At 42.3% G+C, this 21,174-nt stretch overlaps 1 protein-coding gene across 1 annotated transcript; it reads left to right on the top strand.

Annotated features, from left to right (window-relative positions):
- The first annotated feature begins 9,530 nt into the window (after positions 1–9,530).
- On the top strand, positions 9,531–21,174 carry rad23aa (RAD23 homolog A, nucleotide excision repair protein a). The gene is made up of 9 exons (XM_080906375.1): positions 9,531–9,797; positions 10,632–10,793; positions 10,913–11,115; positions 13,402–13,445; positions 13,987–14,114; positions 15,356–15,443; positions 17,672–17,802; positions 17,886–18,047; positions 18,168–21,174. Exons 1-9 carry the CDS (start codon positions 9,732–9,734, stop codon positions 18,279–18,281), a joined length of 1,098 nt encoding a protein of 365 aa, XP_080762501.1. The 5' UTR covers positions 9,531–9,731; the 3' UTR covers positions 18,282–21,174.

The raw sequence follows: 21,174 nt of genomic DNA, 5'->3' as shown, positions 1-21,174 counted from the left end.
TATCAAATTTAAATCAGGCATGGTTTAAAACCTCGTATGAAACCTAAAGACAGATCATAAACATTAAAGTTCATCTTTGTTTTTATGCTGGCACAACTGACCATTTTTATGACATCACCTTAAACTAACCTGAAAGTAAAGGGACACTCAGCATCAGTTTTGAGGCTCATTTATGTGTCACAAGAAGACATAAGACGTCTCACATGAGATAACATCACTACAACTATGCCGCAAAACTGTCAAGGTCCCCCTACTCTACAGTCCATGGCTGTAAATGGAGAAAGGATCAAGGATGTGGTTCATTAAGACGCTCTGAGCAGCATCTGATGTCTGCTTCAGAGCTCTGACTCTGGCCTCATCTCTTTGCCTTAGAAGGAAAAGTCCATCTCAGCTAGAGCTTAACGTCGTCATCCATTTTTATGTCTCTGTCTCACTTCCTTGCCTCACTTTGACATAATCCCTCATCTTCCTCTGCCCATTTAACGTCTCCCATATATAAAACAAAAGATACAGCTCCTAAACATCCACTGTTTTTTTTTCCTTCCTACTCCTGCTTCTAGGCTCCATGTGTCGGGAGATATGGGTCACACAGGGGGCAAACTTCATTTCCGTAAATGAGGACAGAAAAGGAAATCCTGACACACTGGTTGCTTAACAGCACACTGCCCCTCTCTCACCCCAACACACACACACACAGCAAGAGCACGCTGAGACCTGTTTGTAGATCTAATTAGCATTAGCTCGCTCCGTGTACGAGTATCTGTCCGTGGGAAAAGAGCGTGTGTGTGTACCTGGGAGAGGGTTGTGCTCTGTGGCCCAGTTTTAGCTGAATAAGGGAGAATACTGTAGGCCTGATAGAGAGGCAGGGGTTAGAAAGGACAGATATACATAGAAGTGAGAAAAGGAGAGGGAGGGAGGGATTCTGGAGTTGTTAACAACTAAAGCGCTGCACTCCCTTGTGAGTTTCCTGTATGTGTGTGTGTTTGAATATTCTTGTGTGTTGTGTGTGTGTTTGCACGCTCATCTGTGTTTTTTCCTCTGAGGTGTCATTACCGGTTGTCCCACTCTCAGGGGAGTCCGTGTTTACCCAGCATGGTCTCTGAGTTGTCACTGCGGGAGTCATGCATCCGTCATCACCATGGCAACCAAAACATGCAGTGCGCCCAAATGGGTGTCACCTTTAAATGCAACCTGCATACGATATTAGATACTTGTCAGCCGATGCATGAATAACAACTAACTAAATTATTTGTAGGAATTAGATTTGTGCTACATTTATGTCGTGAGAAATTTGTCGCTGACACAGCCAGAACATACTGGTTTCACTCATCCAAACACATGCATGGAGGTAATTCTGGCTGCAGGTGTGGAAGTGAGAGGGTGTGGTTCTTTTTGAGTCGGCCCTGCCATGGACTGGTTCAAGGATCTTTGACTAAGTTTGAAAGCGGTTAAGGAACTCATGTGTTGTTGCAATTTCGGGATGCAAATGTAGATTTCCAAGGAAAAGCTAAAACTCAAAATATTCTACCAGGAATAATAAAGGTGCATTAACTAACTGAGTCAATCGAGTGGCTACTTCTGGGTTTGAAAAATAGAGCCAATGCAAAATGGCAAAAATTGCAGTTCCTCCAGTGGCCACATGAGGCTAACTCCAAAAACAACAAATCCCCACAGACTCTACAGCAGAAAAAGGGTATTGTTTGCAGAAATATATATTATTATTATTTAATTACATCTTCCAACAAATTGATGCATGATCATAAATTTTGAATTAATCTATTAAAAATACACGGGAAGTTTATTTTATGTTTAATTATACAAACTCTATTGTGCCTGCACTTTATGATGGCATTTATTTATCTACTTTATTTATTTATTTATTTTACGGATTTGACTTATTACGATGACTAAGCTGACCACTCATTTTAAATCTTAGACCTTTTTTTGTTGTTTTTTGTTGGGGGGTTTTTTGCGTAGGGGTGTGGGTTTTGAAACTTTGCACATCTCTTTTGTCCACTCAGGAACTGTTATTTCATATTCCAGGGTTTATTATTTGTATTATTCGCTTGGATCTTTCTTTTTTTTTTACATCTACTGGCACTGTTGTAATTGTGAGGTGGGAATGTGTGACTCATATTGTTTTATGTTCTTCAAAATGAAAACAGCATACTGTTCAATTTGTCTTTTGTAAAACTGATGCAAAAAACTAAATAAAAATATCTGGGAAAAAATACACAATACAATACTGTGCTGTGGAAACTAAATTTTATTACACTTTATATATGAAGGATCATCCCTATGTTTTTACATCTACATTTAGCAGGGCTTACCAACAAAAAATGTTCAGGATATCCACAACAATTCACCTCAGTATCGCTGTCATCGGACAGAAGTAAGCTTCACTGACTCACTGACTCATGTCGGACTCCTTTCACAAACTTTTACAGACTGCTTTGAAAGTTGAGGTAAACAGTGGACTGACAACCTAGACTCACTGCAGACGAACGGCAGCCAAAGCTATTTGTACGGTGGCCCTGAGAGGCCAAACGGACTGCAACTTTAAGAAAACACCAGCAATATGAAAAATGCTGCAAAAGCACACAAAACACAACAGAAATAGGAAAAAAAAGATTTCCCAAAGCACAAGGGAAGTGTTTCTGGGGAGACAATAATCTGACGGATCAGTTGCAGGAACCAAAATATGGCAGGTAAGTGTGTTTTGATCTCATGATTCATATGATGACGGATTTTTAGGCTAATAGTTAGGCTAACACACTTACCTCTCACCTTTCTTTCCAGAGATGCTGCACACTGTACCTTTAAGCCTGGCACAAACAAATAGCTATACTCAGCATAATTAATTTCCCTCCCATAACACCTCACTGGGAGTATTTTGTGTATAACTGCTGTTTAAATTGGATTGAGTCTTAAAGTTTGCATGTTTGGGGGCGTGGCCACGGTGACAGCTGCTCGGTGACACATTTAGCTGTGGCAGATAGATATTTACTGGGCTTCAACTCAGCTAATCAGAGTCTCTGAGCTGGGCCTTGCACGTGTGTTGGTGTTTTGTAAAGATTTTAATGTCCCCAAATACGTGCTCTGGGTTTAGTCTGTATAGGCCTTGTAATATGTTAATATTGTAGCAGTGCTACACTTATAAAGTTTATCGATGCTGCTTGATAACAAAGCTTGCTAGCTTAGCTCATCATGTAGCACTCAACACTGAAATGTTTTGGCTTCAAATATGTAAACACGCTAAAATACTTTCAGTGGTAGTGCTCATAGATACATAAGGGGTTATTCACTGTGGGTTGATGGTGACAGTAGACGACTACATGTAATCACGACTGTTGCCGCAACGGGCCAACTAAAAGTTGTCGGTTTAAGCTGCACATCACAAAGAGAAGGCAGGGGGTTGTTCAAATAAGGCAATGCTCTTTAAATACAAATGAAAGCAAAGCGTTGAATGCCAAACACAAATAAGGAGATAAACACATTATAATTAGGTACAGATTGTGAGCGTGTGCCTGTGTGCGTGGAGTGTAGGCCTTCTGGGTCTCAAAAGTCTCATATTAGCAAGAATCCCTGTGGGCTGTGTACGTGAGTCACTCATTGTATCAGTGACAGCACCAGTTCTCTCTCACACACATGCACACACACACAGAGCAGTGTGACATATCATGGGTGTGCAGATGATACCGCACTGTGGGGGTGTACCTGTGGAAGAATAGAAGGATTTCTCTCAGAGGACAGAGAGACAACAGGAAAGAGGAGGAGGAGTGACACAGTCAGTAGTTTCTCTGCCAGCTACTCCCCAATTAAAAATTATTTTGATCACACGACATTTTTTCGCTCTTGGAAAGTGTGGTTGTGTTTCGTATATGTTTTACTGATATTCTATACGAATAAGTGCAGAAAAAAGTTATAAATTATAATTCACATTTTTCTAAAATGAGCAGGTGCGTATTGTTAATAACCAGTTAGTATGTGAATCTTTTGGTTTTGAACAGATTTTTTCTTTTATTTTGACACAAACGGGGATAAAACAGAGAACATGACAGCGAGAGCTAGCCAAGATATAGCCTGCAACAAATGGTGTCTAATCCTGGCATATGTGTGCACATGGTATCTGTATTTGTTATGCTGCTGTTCCCTGCCTTCAGTTCTGCATTATGTACGTGTAATAGCGGGACTCAGTGAAAAATAGTAGGCCCCACAATACAAACTAAAGGTGCTCCATTGGCCTGGAGCTTTATTAGCCCCTACTAACTAAATTCATCCAAGTACCATGTTAAAACACTGTTTTCTTTTCTTTTTTTTGCCTTTTAATATTTTTTTGTAATGTTTTGCATGTTATGATATCTTTTTAGTGTCTAATGGGACACAAAAAACTCCACAAGCTGACAGAACTCACTGGCCCTCCTTAACAAGGTTGAAAAATGAATGTCCCCAGATGTAAGAATGACTAACAGACCTGAGGCTCCTTTTAGGCTCATAAAGAATTAGCATGTTAGAGATATAATTAGGGGCAACCCCAAGTGTGCTTTAAAAGTCATCATTCACCCGAAAGACAAAACGCCAAAACACAAACTTAACAATGTGGTGTATGCTGTACAGTGCAGCGAGGAATGCTCAGACCTCTACATTGGAGAGACCAAACAGCCACTTCACAAGCGCATGGCACAACACAGAAGAGCCACCTCCACAGGACAAGACTCAGCATCCATCTGCATCTTAAGGATAAAGGACACTCTTTGAGGATGCCAATGTTCACATTTTGGACAGAGAAGACAGATGGTTTGAAAGAGGAGTGAAAGAAGCATCTATGTCCACTGTGAGCGACCATCTTTGAACAGAGGCGGGGTTTACGACACCAACTCTCTGCCATCTATAATCCAGTTTTGAGATCCCTCCCCAGACGCCTTAACGCCCACTCACATCCTGGGCCATCTGACCTCAGGAATTCACATGATAAGGTGGGGCCAGGTTTCACAATGAACACACCCGAAACTCTGGCTGATTGGGACCCACACCCAGTTTCACACTTTGGCTCAGGCGATTAGAGGATCATCAGGGGGTCCTTTGTCCCTCTGTGGGGGGTCACTCCCACTAGGTTTATATCTGGGACTCTCCACCATTTGACCTTAGAACTGAAGAAGCTTCTCGGATGAGAGGTGAAACGTCTTCAAGCAACTTAAAGAAGTCCAGACGCTTTTCTTTGCAAGCTCCTTTGACTACGATGACCTGGATGACTGAGAACCTTCACAGACATCATTAAAAAATCTTAAGCAGTTCTAAATCATACAAATAAGCAGTGTATGGATGCAGGGGTTTGCTTTTGTTAGCCGTCTTGCTGCAGTATTTCAGAACCATTAAAGTTAGGACTGCTGGTATATCTGTGAAGGTTCTCAGTCATCCAGGTTATGGTAGTCTATCGAGCTTGGAAAGAAAATCATCTGGACTTCCTTAAGTTACTTGAAGATGTTTCACGTCTCATCCGAGAGGCTTCTTCAGTTCAAAGGTCAAATGGTGGAGAGTCCCAGATTTAAGTCCCATGTTTCGGGTGAACCCGCTGTGAAACCTAGCTCCACCCTATCATCTGTCTTGAGGATGCCAACGTTCACAATTTGGACAGAGAAGACAGATGGTTTGAAAGAAGAGTGAAAGAAGTCTGTGAACAGCCATCTTTGAACAGAGGCGGGGGTTTACGACACCAACTGTCTGCCATCTATAATCCAGTTTTGAGATCCTTCCGAGACACCTTAACGTCACTCACATCCTGGACCATCTGACCTCAAGCAATCTCAAGTTGGGTGGGGCCAGGCTTCACAATGAGTTCACCTGAAACCTTGGCTGATTGCGACCTACACCCATTTTCACACCTTGGCTTGTGTGATTAGGTAGAGGATCAACAGGAGGTTCGTGACCCTCTTGGGGGACAATCCCCTACAACTTAAATCTGGGACTCTCCCCACCCTAGAACTGAAGAAGCTTCTCAGATGAGAGGTGAAACGTCTTCAAGCAACTTAAGGAAGTCCAGACGCTTTTCTTTCCAAGCTCCTTAGACTGCTGGTATATAAGACTTTTGGCTGCAGCATGTTGAAATAATATAGCTGGTATAGCCTGTATAAGACAGGAATACATGCCACCCACTTGTGTTAACAGCTAGATTGGGGAGTCATCAATAAAAACTGCTACAGTGTTTCAAGAATAGAGCCCGACCGATATAGAATTTGTTAGATAAATCTGATATTTTGGTCATGTGCAGTTACTTATGAGTAATTACCAAGATAATATGATAATGGAATTTAAAAAATAAGCTTGTTTTATTATCATAACATGTCAGGAACACTCATTTATGCTCTGCCCAACACTGCTTGGAACAGCCGATTGTTACGCCCTGCGTTGGCATCTGAGACGTTTCAGAGTGCCCTCTGGTGGACAAACTATGCTAAATCAGTACTCGAACATGGTTGAATGGTGTTTCTCCCATCCCTTCTTTAGTTTTTTTAATTTGAGTCAGCAAATGGCTAATATCAGCGGTTGGGCTTCACTCTAGAAGATGGCTCCATGCTCTGGTTGCCTAGATAACTGTCTAATGTATTTGCCACCTTATCGTGTTAATCGGCTGTATCTTTGGCTCTAATTGCTTAATCACTTTAATCACTCACTTTAAAGTCTGGACACCTAATTTGCGTCACACTTGCACTGGCTTTCTATGGTCTCCACATATCGTTTTAAATGTGGCTGCCCCTCGATGCTTTTAACCAGACAGTCGTGGTGTCAGATTTGGTGAGTAGTGGCACCAAGATTTAGTGTTTTATTTACTTTGTAAATGCTTCTTCCATACATCCAAGAGATCATTTAACAGCCATTATTTGCAGTTTCTGGTTAACTCCATAATACTGTAGCACTCTATTGTCAGGTGTGTGGCTTAAGTGAGGCTGATGTAATCGAGGTTTGACTGCAGCACTCCAGCAAACAGCCAAGCTTACAGTCATATCGTCCTAGAAAAGACTGTCGTTTTGTTTGAACAAAATAAAAGCCTCCAGAAAAACACACACATGCACACAAAAGCGGACACACAATCACAGACATTTAAGTGGGTCTGTGTTTAGAGCCATATGCCTGCAAATGCGGCTGGTCTCAATAAAACATGGTGGTTGGTTGTTAATCTTTAATAGTTCCTGTCCTTGAGAATTAACCCAGATGAACACACATTTAGGGCACCATCCTCTCTCTTACACACACACACACACACACACACACACACACACACACACACACACACACACACACACACACACACACCATCTCTCATTCTTCTTCATCAATCTCTTACACTCCAGACGTTCCCCCTTTGACACCCTTCTCCTTTCACTTCATCACTCATCCCTCTGTTCCTTCCTCTCTCCGCTCTCTTTCTAATCTTGTCTTCACTTCCCTCTGTTCTTGGCACAGCACATGCGAGTGAAATTCTTGTGTGCGAGCCCCACAAGCAACAGAGATGTGCAAACACAACAACACAAACGAGCAAAATACAAGAATGGCCAACCTGAAACTAATAAATATATGTACAATATATAATAGTGTATGCATTTCTGGATGTGTATACTAAATATTTTCCTACGTGTGTGTGTGTGTGTGTGTGTGTGTGTGTGTGTGTGTGTGTGTGTGTGTGTGTGTGTGTGTGTGTGTATACACATTTTTACAAATTAAATAGTAAAAAAAAAATAAAAAAATAAAAAAATAATAATAATAATAGTAATAATAGTAATAATAAAATATATAATATATAATATATAGGCTATTATATTACAGATTACTGTAGCACCTACCATAGTTTACATTCATCTAAAGGTTTGTAAAATGGAAACAAGCTATTTCCTCATTCCCCGTGTTTCTCAAAAGGCACAGTCGTGTAACTCTGAGTAAACTCGCCAACCTTTGCATCCACAAGGCTTCAGTTAAACAACCAAAGCAGCCTCACATACAAACACAATCTCTCTCACACACATGCTGGTTTTTATTGCTCAAAAATGTCCCATGTTTTCTATATCCTCTTCATTTCAATCAGAATGTGTTTCGGAGTGGTCAAACTCTGCCCTCTGGTGACTGTAACACTAAACTACACTGATTACTGATATATTGCGTGCTTGCAGTGTGTGTTTGAACAAGATGCCAACAAACCATTCTCCAAACTGCTTTCACCGTGTGTGTGTGTGTGTGTGTGTGTGTGTGTGTGTGTGTGTGTGTGTACCTTATAGGTAGTTTTTGTCAATGCGCAACATAGAGTAACTAAACTTTACAGTTGTGATCAATACAGGGCTGAGTTTATATGGGACTGTTATTGTAGCACAACTATCTGTGCCCAAACGCTGGGGACACTGCCAATCTGAAAGCGCTGCAAAGCCTGGGAAGTAGGTCCAGAGGAAGCTGCAGCGCCCTCTGGTGGATGTTAAAGGATGTGAATTGTATTTTGCCTTTTTTGTAGTTACTCTACGTAATATTTCAATTTCAATAAGGAGTTAAAAAGTGGATCTTTCGTGTACTTGTGTTCAGATATGTGGTAGATTTCTAATCGAAGCACCACAGGAAAGTGGCCATGCAAAAGGCAAACTTTGGATATCTTCGGTAATCTATTAATAATGGGATAATAGACACAACGACAGTACTTCTCTCATGGTTCAAAAAACAAAACAAAAGAAAGAAAAAGAAAAAATGAACACTTGGAGAATTTCTAGTTTCCATAATTGGTATAATTTAAATCCAGTCTGATAAGGGCTGATGGTTTTGGTTTCCACTGACTGTTGTTATGTCATTTTCTTCTCATTGAACATACATTCACCGTGTCCTTAGGTACATCTTGCGAGTACCGGGTCCGCCTTTTCCCTTCAGAACTCCTTTAAGTCTTCACGGCATAGATTCAACAAGGTGCTGGAAAACATCCCTAAGAGACTTTGGTCCATATTGACATGAAAGTCATGACCTGGCCGGTGAGTGTTTAGGTCAGTAAGCATTTCCAACTTGAATATTTTCTTCATGAGCCCAATGTAATTATTAAGCGTTCTGGACTTTGTGCTTATAGTTTGATACAGACGGACACACACTGCATCCACGCCACAGGTGTTACTAAACGTTTAAAACGCTTTGTTCTCTGTAGGTACAGAATTGAAATCATTACACAGCTTGATTTACAGACTGTCATACAAAAACAGCTGCTGCTTAAAAAGGTCTGTGGGTGCTCACTATTGTAGCAGTTGCCGTGACCCAATCACAAGATTGATTCTTTTGTTTATTTTAATTGATTTGCAACAAAACCATGTTATTTAACTACCAGTTCGTTAATGTTATTGTCACATTTCAGATAATATAAACTAAATTTTACAATAACATGAAGTTTTCTGACTTTAACCTGTTGTAACTCTAATTGGCCATATTTTCATAATAATTGTCCCATGTGGACACGCTGACTGTGTAGATAGAAACCCCATAGCTTGCCATAGTCACGGAGCAGAGCACGTGAACGCGAGATCTCTGGCGGAGCTTTCCTCGCCGCACCACCAACTTGTCACCAAAGATGGCGAGTTGCTGAATGCTCATGGATACACACATTTCTCGGCTAGTTGTTATCTTACCCGAAACGCCAACTTTAAAAACAAATTAACTGTTTAGCGAGCAGCTGTTTCTCCGTTTGAAGCACCTCTGACCCAGCGTCAGTCGCCGCTACCATGCAGATCACACTTAAAACGCTGCAGCAGCAGACTATTCAGATTGAGATAGACCCCGAACAAACGGTGAGTGGCTATAGCTAACGTGCTTTAAGCTAACAGTGCTAGCTGCGGGACCTGTGTTTTGGCTTTGCGTGAAGACCCGACAGCTTTCCATTCATTTATATTACACATTAAAGAACGACTAACAACTAGACTCGACTGGAGGTTTCGCAATAGTCGCACACGTTACAAAGAGGCAACCCACAAGAAACCGCAAAACAACGCGACGCCTCACTTCTGTGATGAGTTAGCGTTAGCAAGCTAGCTAGCAGAGTAGCCCATTATCAAAGTCATAGCGACACAGTTTTAAACGACTTTTTTCATCATTTAAATATTGTTTCGCGGGTGTGGCTACTACTCTTTGTTAAAGGGTGATATGGGTTAGGATTTAAATCTAATATTTTTTGATGAACGCAAGCTGTGGACTACGCTCGTGATTGCTAATGCTAACGCCTATGACACTGCCAATTGCGATTAGCTTCACTCAGAAACTGACTCTTTCTATTAGCATGTCCTCACATCCGAAGGTGTAGTTGCAGGGCCCATTGTTAAGTGATATATTATAATGAAATAGTACGAGCATACTCTCAGTGGATATAATTCTTGTGACATTCCAAAATTTAGTTTTTAGTAAACACGTAATAGACCAGGTGTGAAATAGACCACTGCATTTTATAGCATTAGGATCCCTAACTTTAAAGCTGAAGTCAGCTAGGATGACTCCCTGCTTTGTAATGACTTGAAGGAAAGCCGGCCATCTAATATTAAACCTCTGGTATTACAAGCACTGGAAGACATGTCATTGATAATAATGAGTCCTGGGGTGGTTTTTGTTTCTTGTTTTGTTATTATTATTAGGTGAAGGCCTTGAAAGAGAAGATAGAAGCAGAAAGGGGAAAAGACAACTTTCCTGTGTCCGGGCAGAAGCTGATATATGCTGGGAAAATTTTGCAAGATGACACACCAATTAAGGACTACAAAATTGATGAGAAGAACTTTGTTGTAGTGATGGTGTCCAAGGTGAGATCCTAATTAATACTTGTGGCTGGCATCAGTGTATTTGGCTTCTTTTCTTGTTAAACAGATTTAACAATATGTTGATAGTCTAATAGCACTTTTTTTTTTAAAATAAACAAAAGGCTAAGCCTGCAGTTGCAGCCTCACCATCAGTCTCAGAAGCACCCAAACCCCCAGTACAGGACTCTGGCTCCACATCAACAGCTGCCCCGACTACAAACCCAACTCCAGCCCCAGCCCCTGCCCCTGCAGCTGTCCCCATTCCTAGCGGGGAGGCCAAAGAGGAGTCAAGTGCCGTAGCCACAGAACCACAACAACCAGCTAGGTACACTCTCTCTATTACTAAAGCTGTTTTTCTGCACTGCCAGCTGAACTCGTGTAGACACTACTAAGTGGAGATAATTGTATGATCTGGACAGCTCGGACATTAAACAGCCTTTAACCAGCCAGTGTCATATTATAGAGTCTGTCTGGTTTCTGAATGCACCTAATTTGTGCCAGTGTGAGAAGAGTGTAGGCAAAGTCACAGCTAGCAATTGAACATCCTGTGTCCTGCCTCCTGCTCTTTTCAGGCCTGCATCAGAGCCAGCTCTGCACATTCTTAACTATTTTATAGGAAAATGTGTCAAAGTGTAATAATTCCAATAGCTTTAAACATGGCAAATATTGCCCGTGATAATTGGCCATGCTGATCATTAAAGTTTACTCTGATAAAGGAGAAAACTGGATGATGTCACTACATCATATTTTCCAGAATGTAAGTGAGAAATGTTTAGAGCTGTAAGAACTGTGCATTAATTAAGTGATTGGTGGGAAATTACAATCATAAATTAGTCATTTCTTTTTCCTTTTTTAAATTCTCCAAGCTGATAAGCCATTGATTAATGCTTCTGTTTATCATGTTAAGTGGATATCTGTCTGGTTGTAGACATACAGCCGACCGTCTTTGGTTGTTAGAAACCAGTCGGCGCGATTAATCAATAATGAAAACAACTGTAGGTATTACATTTTAGTAATAAAACATATTATAGGACTTGTTCAAGTCAATATCACAGCTGATAACTTTTAAGATATGAATAGGGAGGGTTTTAACCCGAGCACACAACTCATAACTGGAGTGCTTCCCATGCACACACTCTTGGTTGGGCTGCCTCATCTGGTGACTAAAATAAAATTCTATTTATCAATTTAAGAGAATCACCATCAAATATAGAAATTCTCTTAGAGTGAGATTTGTAGTGGAAATCAATCCTGTCTTTTTTTTGGTCAAAGATCAGCTGCAGATAACTAGCGAGCCATCCCCTTTTCTGTCTCGTGTCATCCTGTGTTTTCCTGTACGTCATTCAGCTGCTTAGAATCTAAATCTGTGGGATCTGCTCTTAGGCTTCATGTTTGTCAATAAGTTGGCTAAATTACAAACCAAAATGTTATGCTTTGTATTTAGCAGGCATACCTTGGAAAAAGATGTGCATGATTAGTCTGTAATAAAACCATTTTAAACATTTCCAGTGTGTCTGAGCAGGAGTTGACCTGCTTGTATGTACTGGACTCATGTATAGTTAAATCTACATACTTACAATGGCTTTGAATAAACTGTTCAACAGAGTTGCAGCTGCCCAACTATCTGTGTACCACTAATTATTACCGTTACTTACTATGCACCATTATGTGGTATAATAAATAATTTAGCATCATAACTCATTTAGTGATTTGAAAAGCTTTTTAACTAGGACTTCCACTTGGGAGTGAGTTGCTAGCAGCAACGATGGCAAGAAAAAAAGCTACAGTTAGCCTAGCTACAACTGGTATTGGAATCTGGTAGCATCAAATTTATACTGTTATCTGATAATTCAATTAAAAAAAGGTTTGCTAGAAAGATCGCCTCCCTGTGCTTTGGGTTAATTAGCTGGCATAGACACTGTAGTTCAAGTCTAGTGTTTATGCCTGAAATCAGGCAAACAAGTTTTAGCTAATGTTACCCAAAAGAAATCCTAAGCTCGACCTGACTGAGCCATACAGTTGGTTGTATGGGCATTAAAACCAGCTTTTAGTTATGCTCATCATGTTAGCTTACCTGCTTAGTCAGTCAGTTTAATGCAGCAGCCTCCTGACTAATCTGAACTTGCTCTATCTCCAGTGTTGTTGGTGATAAAATTGTCTGAAGTTACACCAGAGTTTGTGTTTTTTGAGTTTTGTGAAATTTGTGGTTGTTTGAGAAATGTCCGCTTGTTGACGTTACGTGATCAGCGGACTCTCTTGGCTAATTGCTAATGCTGTGAGGAAGGTTAAGAAAGGCCAAGCGTATAGGAGTGAATATTATATTTTAGACTTTCTGTGGGGCATCAAGTCCACAGGCTTTTAGAAGCAACTGAGGTTTTGTTGTTCGTGTTTGTTTTGTTGTTGTTTTTTGTAAATGTGTTTTAATCCAGTTGCCTGTATGATTTTGTTTGTTTTGTTTTTTTGTTAATTGGATGGAACAGATGTTGATCACCAAGCTCACCTCCATCACCATTGCCTGGTGCCTCTCTCAGCACAGCCTCCGTTCACATGAAATCACAGGAAACCTGTCTAATGTATATTTTTTCCCTCGCTCCAACTTTCTTTTTTGTAGCTCCAGTGGTGGAAGTCAGGGCCTGGATGCATCCTCGACGCTGGGTAGGTAAAGCAAGCTATCAGACTTACATCGCAGGATCGGATAAAAGCAGCTGGCGCCTGTCTTATTGAAATAGCTTTATTTAAAAAGTAGCTGTTAAAAGTGAACTGTACAGAGACAGACAATAGCCTGTGTTGTGTAACGCTTACATGAACTACCAGAAGCTGTTACTGTTGTAAAAGTGGGACTTAACTGGCTGCAGTGTGCTACATGCCATTTCTATATTTAGGCTCTGACAAACGCAAGCCGCCTCTTGTTGTGCCTATGAGTAACGGGGGATTCCCATTATAAGAGAGGGGAGTGTATGCGTAAAGTGATTCTGTTTAAACCCATGTTGTAATAAAAAGTTTGCTGAGATTCTATTTCAGTGTTTTCATGGTAAAAGCTCGGAGTCTGAAAGTTGTCTCGATTGTACAAAGTGGATTTAATTTGTCAGTACGATAAATGTTTGATGAAATTTCAGAGGATATTTTTTTTTAAAATGTGTTGATTTGCAAACAAGCATACCATGTTTGTTTCAAACGTTTACATGTGCCCTTTCAGTGACCGGAGCGGAGTATGAGGCGATGCTGACGGAGATCATGTCTATGGGCTATGAAAGGGAGAGAGTTGTGGCTGCGCTACGGGCCAGTTTCAACAACCCCCACAGAGCCGTGGAGTACCTTCTTACTGTACGTCACACACATCAAGGGGAGGGCGTTATAACACGAGCTAGTCAAGGTGGTGGGCGTCACTCTCCACAATGCATACTGCATGAAAACACAGTAGCTGCATTGCTGCTGCTGGTGACGCTGAGACACTAGGGAGATGTTTGCATACAGAGATGAGTGATTCAGCCACAGTAGCCATAAGTGCGGCTAAAATGGCTTTCATCTGTTTCTGTGTGTATAGGAGACTCACTCTCAGGTGTTTGCAGCACAGACAGACATGTTGGTCTTTTAACAGAGCATTTCTGCAAATATTAGTTACAGTAAGCTCTAATTTAACAGACCAACAGACAGAAATACTCATCCTTCACATGGGCTCAGGAAAAGTATTGAGGTTTTGCAAACATGTGACCAATAACCAGTTTGGACTCATGGTGACAGTGGGAGCAGTCACACAGGCCTAGAGACTATCTGGCAACCACTGGTACTGAGGGAAAATGTTGCTGAAGCCCGTCAAACAGGCCTGCACACTGGTCAGTCACCTCTTGGCAACCACCTGTCCCTCGGGAAAGACAAGTATTCATTGAGTGGTCAGTAGCACATAGCTGCTGTCCTAGTGTGAATGAAAGTGACAGACGTGTACACAAGTGCTGTTCAGCTGCTCTTGGAGCTGTTTTGAATCTGTGCAACATAAACCTGAAGCGGAGACAGTTTGCCTTCAAAGTGAAAGTTGCTCCTTTGGAAACATGTTGCTGGAGCGCTTAGGAACAGCTCTGACTGTACAGGCCATCGTTCTCCGTCTCTGGTTTGCGTCAGTTTCTCACGTTGTGCTGCTGCTCAGCTTGTAGAGTATTTGGAGACATCCAGCAACCACACATTTCCCTAGCAACTGGTTTGCATTATGTCCAATATGGCAGATAAATCTCAAGCATGATGTCAAATAAAAACTTCAATGTTTTGATTATGTTTTTATTCTTTTAAAAAAATGTAGCATTTGATTTATGAGTGAAAACATAGGATGTCGATGTACTTTCTAACTGGCAAGAAATAATAGATGATTTTAACTGCCAAACATGTCTTTGAATATCTACTATTGGTTGTGGCTGTTAGCTGTTGTGTTGATGTTGTGGTATATAAAGAGTGAAATATGCCTTTGTGCCACAGAGCGTGGCTATTGCAGAATGACCGTATGACCGTAGACTTTAATGGTCTTAGCCTGCTTAAATGTCTGTGGGTGTGATTGACAGTTGTATTGTTGTTTGCAGGGTATCCCTAGCAGCCCAGTCCAGGAGAGTAATCCCCCAGCGCAGGCTCCCACATCTGGAACCACAGAAGCTCCGTCTGTACCAGAAGGTAGGGCATCCGACTCGCTGTGATCCAAACACAAACATGGTGTCAAGTGTGTTTGTGCATCTCTGGCAGCTGTGTGACAAACAGCACAGTCACTGGCACTGTGTAAGCTTTGATTTTAAAAGGTAGAAAAAACACGTCTCGCGCCAAAAATACGATTTTTTCCAGAGCGCTGGAATGTGTGACTGCTGCAGGGGTGTAGACACAGCTACACTTAATAACTGTCACTGCAAGATGACTCATCGTGACTCAGTAGTGGCTAAGCGGTTCTCCACCACAGGCTTGTATGAAGTGTTGTTAAACCTGTTAGGTGGCATCAAACCTGCACGTCCATCACATCACTGCAGACTTGCAGCTCACCTGTAGCCTCTTTCTGATTTCCAGTTAGTTTACCAGGAGACTCATCGTGGATCTGCATGCATGGATAGAAATACACTCTTTACTATGCAGCCTGTTCCAAGGCTGTAACAGCTTGTTTGGGATTATGGGAGAAGTCATTAGTTACAAACATAATGTAAAGCTGTACGTACTGACTTGTGGCATCGCTTCATGTTTAATGTTTAATAATACATCAAGGGTTCAGTGTTTGATAGATCGTGTACATTTCTGCATGCTGTGGAGGAGGTTGAGTGGAAGAAGGTTTTTGGTAATAATTGTAAGACTGGAAAAGATGACCTTTAAAAATCAGTAACTATATTACATCATCTAACAAAAAGATTCCTCAGTTCATTGTGGGGGGGCTTGGTGACTTGTACACAGTCGTCCATCTTCAGATCCTCAAAAATAATTAGACAAATGACTTAGTTTGATGGCCCAATGAGGCCTGTGACTAGAGCTGGGCGATATATCGAGTTTTTAAAACATATCGATATATTTTTATACGAGATATAAGATGTGACAATATCCTTTATATCGATATAGTCTATGTTACGTTATAATTATAGTTGTGGAGCCGCAAGTTTGCCTCTCTTTCGTCCACTTTTGTCTCTACGCAACGTTACTCCGCCTCGCCTTCACTGAAGACAACTCCCCCTCCTCCCCCATCGCTTCACGTGCAGGCAGCGACAAGACGGACACGGCAAATCTCCGTTAACGAGTTACTGCGCATCGCCCCATGCGTGGGGCTGGACGGCGTCAACGTGCTAACGAGCTAACAGCGCTAACCCTAAAATCCTTTCATTCTCTCAAAAGTTGATAGCGCGCCTTATGTATGAATTCTGGTTGTGCTTGATGGCCGCGAACCGATTTTATGTGGTACACGGCGCTCAGCAATCTGTCAAAAATGTTTGAGTACGACTTTGGTAAGCTACGGAGCTGCACCGCTTGATAGATTGTCGGCGCATTACGGCTACCGAGGAGCTTCGCGGAGTGATACGTACTGTGCATCAACGTAATATTACCGTATTGTGTGTGTATAAGGACCATAAATGGCACCTGTAAGAGACGTGGTTATGAAGTGGATTTCAAACTCCAGGCTGTCAGTCACACAGTAAAACTTGGGAACAGAGCAGCTGTGAAATCTGTCTTTGTTATTACGCTCAGCGTCTTTTAGTTTACATTTTGACTGCACAATTGTGAGCTCTTTGTTTAGCACAAAAACAACCTTGTTTTCTTTTATTTATGGAGCATTATTATTTAATGAATGCTCATAATTTAATTTTGAGTAATTTTTCATGTACATCTGTGCTGTATGTTAATAAAAGTGCCTGTGTGACATCTGGGACACAGCTTTGACTAAGAACTCTTTTTGTTCTTACTTTATGGCTTAAAAAAAATATCGAGATATATATCTTATATCGCCATCCAGCTAAAAAATATCGAGATATGAATTTTGGGTCATATCGCCCAGCCCTACCTGTGACTACATGACAGCTTGAGCAGATGCAAGATTTGAATTAAAAGCCACTGGTGGTGTGCAGAGCTGGTGGTGTGCAGAGCTGGTGGTGTGCAGAGCTGGTGGTGTGCAGAGGCAAAACTAGAGTGGTGTTAAAATGACATCACGGTCCTTGTGGACATGAATGCATGCAGCACAGCTGTTCAGTCTTTGCTATCAAAGAATAAGTGATTAGCTGTTTGAGCTGGTCGTGCTGCAGTCATAGTGTGCAACATTGTTGATGTAACTAATCCCAAACACACACATGGGTCACAGCTGCAGGCTCGCACAAGTTTCCTGGTGGAAATGTTGAAAGAGGACAAAACTCTCACTGTTGCTCATTCTTTTTGTGCTCTAGGAGAGAACCCGCTTGCATTCCTGCGCACTCAGCCCCAGTTCCTGCACATGAGACAGGCCATCCAGCAGAACCCCGCCCTGCTTCCCGCTCTCCTCCAGCAGCTAGGCCGGGAGAATCCTCAGCTTCTACAGGTACCACAGCCTGTCCGAGTCCTCCTGCTGCTCGTCTCTGTGAGAAGCTTTTTAAATTCTTCTTTTTTTCCTCTCCCAACTAGCAAATCAGTCAGCATCAGGAGCTGTTTATCCAGATGTTGAACGAACCAGTGGGAGAGGGGGGAGATGCACCAGAGGTTGGAGAGATGGGGGCAGCAGGGGAGGAAGGCGCGCCTGTCAACTACATCCAGGTTACACCTCAGGAGAAGGAAGCCATTGAAAGGGTGAGCGAAGAGTAAAGGCTAAACATCGGCACTTTCTTTAATTAAAAAAAGGCGGTTGGTTTTAAACGCCCATCTTCCTCTTCTCCTTCCTCTGCTCTTCCATGACTTCCAACGGAGCAGTTAAAAGCGTTGGGTTTCCCTGAGGCGCTGGTCATTCAGGCCTACTTTGCCTGCGAGAAGAACGAGAACCTGGCGGCCAACTTTCTCCTCAACCAGGGACTGGAAGACGACTGAACGGCAGAGGGTCACTGCCTTCCTGCTCCTCCCTCCTACCCTTCACCCCTCTTCTTCAGCTCAGCATAAAGACTGCACCCCCAGATTTTACTGTACAACCTCAGCTCATCCCAAACAGGAGGGGGGGAAGCCAGTGACGGGAGAAGGATGGAGGGGGGTGGGAGAAGAGGGGTGGCGGGGCAGGGGGATGGGAAGGGGAGACGGGGGAGGGTTTAGGTTTCGGAGGGATTACAAGTACACAAGGTCGACGGTTGTGTGCAGGAAGGTCGGGGCGGTTTTAAAGAAGAAAAAAAAAGTGGAAGAATTATGAAATCCACGTGAATTCCAATGGAATGTGTGGGGTTTGTTTAGGGGAGATCTATAATTTGATTTTAGACGCGCTTTGTGAACATTCGGGTGGGGGGGGAGGGGCGGGGCAGTGAGAGTGTGTGCTCGTGTCTGCGTGTGTGTCCACGTATGCCTGTGCAGATGGATGCGATACAGTTAAGCTGAAAAAGTAATCGATCTGGCATTCTCTAAGTTTGTTAATGCTGTAGCCGCGATTGTAAGGAAGCACGTTACCCCTCACCGCACGTAATCTGTGTGCGAGCCTGTTTGTGTGTCTGTGCGTGTGTGTATAAACTGCTCGTGTGTTGGAAGCTAACAGTGGAGGAACAACATAGATGGACTGGTTCTTGCTGCCCCCCTTGTTTTCTCTGTCTGACGTGACGTTGCTGGGAACCATCGGCCCACATGAGAACTAAACTGACAAATGAGTATCTGCTTTTCCTGTTCCTCACTTTGTGCTGCCCAGTCAGGAGTCCCTGCAAACACTGTGCCCGCCCGCTCAAACATCTGAGGGTTTTATGTGCGCTGATAGCTTCTTGTGCCAATTAACACTACTCGTAAACATCTGTGGTGTTCTCCGTAAGAACACGGCTTTAATTTGTGGTGGCAGGTGTGCGTGCCGAGGATTAGCAGTGCCAGGTCACCATCATCGCTTTGCATCGCTTCATACTCATGAGGCTTTAAGCTTTCGAAGAGACAAACGTCTAAATTGACAATCATGAAGGAAAAAAAACCTACAATAATCACGAGGAATGAATGACCTAATGCAGCGAATTTATATGTTAAAGAATTTCACTCACAGACTTTCAGAGAAGACTGCGTCATCTAAAGCGTTAATTAGCAGAGCTTTGTAGCCACCTCTTCTTTTTCTAACAGGTTGCATCAGAGTAGACTTGTTATGCTTTTCCTTTATTCTGTCATATTTATGTAGTGTTAAAATTATGGAATAATAAACATAGCAACGAGTTTCAACTAACGATCCATGTGTATATACACATGAGGCAGGTGTCTGACTGCTTTAAATAATCACTTTCAGGCAGTTTTTCTTCTCTTGGCTCTGTATGATGTCACAGAGAGGGGCGTCCCCACCCACCTGCTGCTCAGATCTTCTGTTTCTTGGGGGAAACTTGAGTCTAGTTTAAGATGAGGATTATTTTGAGCTGCGAGTCTTCCGTCGCCTCTCTAGCAGAGTCCAAGAATAAAAATGCAGTGCTAAAAGTGAGCATGATAGTTCCTCTTTAAGAACAAGTGAACTCGTTGTCTGATTACTACCTACAGTGACATGTCTGGGTGTTTACAAAAGTTTCTTTTTTAAAATTTGAGTTTCCTTCTAAATCAGCTTTCGGACACTAAAAAATGAAAGGAAAGGTCTGGAAATCAAATAAGCCTTCAGCTTCCTCGTGGAGCAGATGACCTGTAATCATCCTGGTCTGTGGCAAACTGAATTTAAAGTGATGTGGCTAAATAGGAGCGTGAATAAAGCAGAGATTCAGTTATGCTAAATTCACTCCGTCATTGTCTGAATGTTGTGACACGGAGTCTGAGAGGGCCACGCAGAGAAACATGCTGCTGTTCCCTTTATAGTCTGATTAGCTAGCCTCCTGTTACCGTGTGTAATGTGTAGTTATCATTAAGAACAAAAACCCACTGAAGTTGAGTCAAACTCACTTGAGATGTTGGCCCTTGCACACCTGCCGCCGATCATAAGGCCGTGCTCTTACTTTGCAGTAGTGTTGATCAACACGGAGGCGTGCACGGGTTGGATTGAAGGCTACCAGTGCACACAGAGCAGCTAATGAGGAGCAATGTGAGGAACAGATCTGATCCATCGTCACCATCATACCCACCGTATGTGCACACGGGCTCATGACCCACTACAGATTACTGTTTTGAAGCTTTGCTGACCCGGGCCCTGTTCTTCACACGTGTGGGGTGACTAAAACCAGCTACATGCTGCTATCAGGCTAAAACAGAGCAAATTGTCGCACAGTTAATTTCATCTGAAAGCATTCTGAGGACTGATAACCTCGGATGAAGTTCTCAGTGCGTGGAGCTGGAGCCGGAACTCCAATCAGCACAGTAGCTTTCAAATAGTTCTGCAGGTTAATTTAGGATTTTTAGTGTTTAAGAAGATACATTGTCATTCTGATGTCTATCTTTTAATGGGTTGTGCGTTCTTTTTGGGTTTTTTGTCATGCGTAGATACAGTTAAGATTAAAGATGCAGTTATGGATTTTATTAAGACATTTGGATCAGAAAATGAGTGCAAAAGTGGGATTCCACAACTCTGGCTTCAAAGAACCGAAACAGTCCAGGTCTCGTATCAAATTATCAGCTAACCTTGAACGACTTGAGGCGTCCACACGCGGAGAACGGGGCCCCGGTTTGTGGTGTGTGAGGTGGGGATGTGTGGAAACCTTGATGCGGGTCTGCAAGGAGACGGTAACTGTTAACTGCAGTCTCATCCTGTGTGTGCGTGAGGGCAGTTTATACTGACAGCTGTCCTACAGCATCAACATGATCTTAGACTATGCTGTGCTACATTAAATATCAGCAGTCTTTCAGG

The sequence above is a fragment of the Rhamphochromis sp. 'chilingali' genome (assembly GCF_963969265.1).
Source record: "Rhamphochromis sp. 'chilingali' genome assembly, chromosome: 15".
Lineage (NCBI taxonomy): Eukaryota > Metazoa > Chordata > Actinopteri > Cichliformes > Cichlidae > Rhamphochromis > Rhamphochromis sp. 'chilingali'.
Note: the sequence above shows the minus strand (reverse complement) of the source record. Positions and strands in the feature narration are given on the sequence as shown.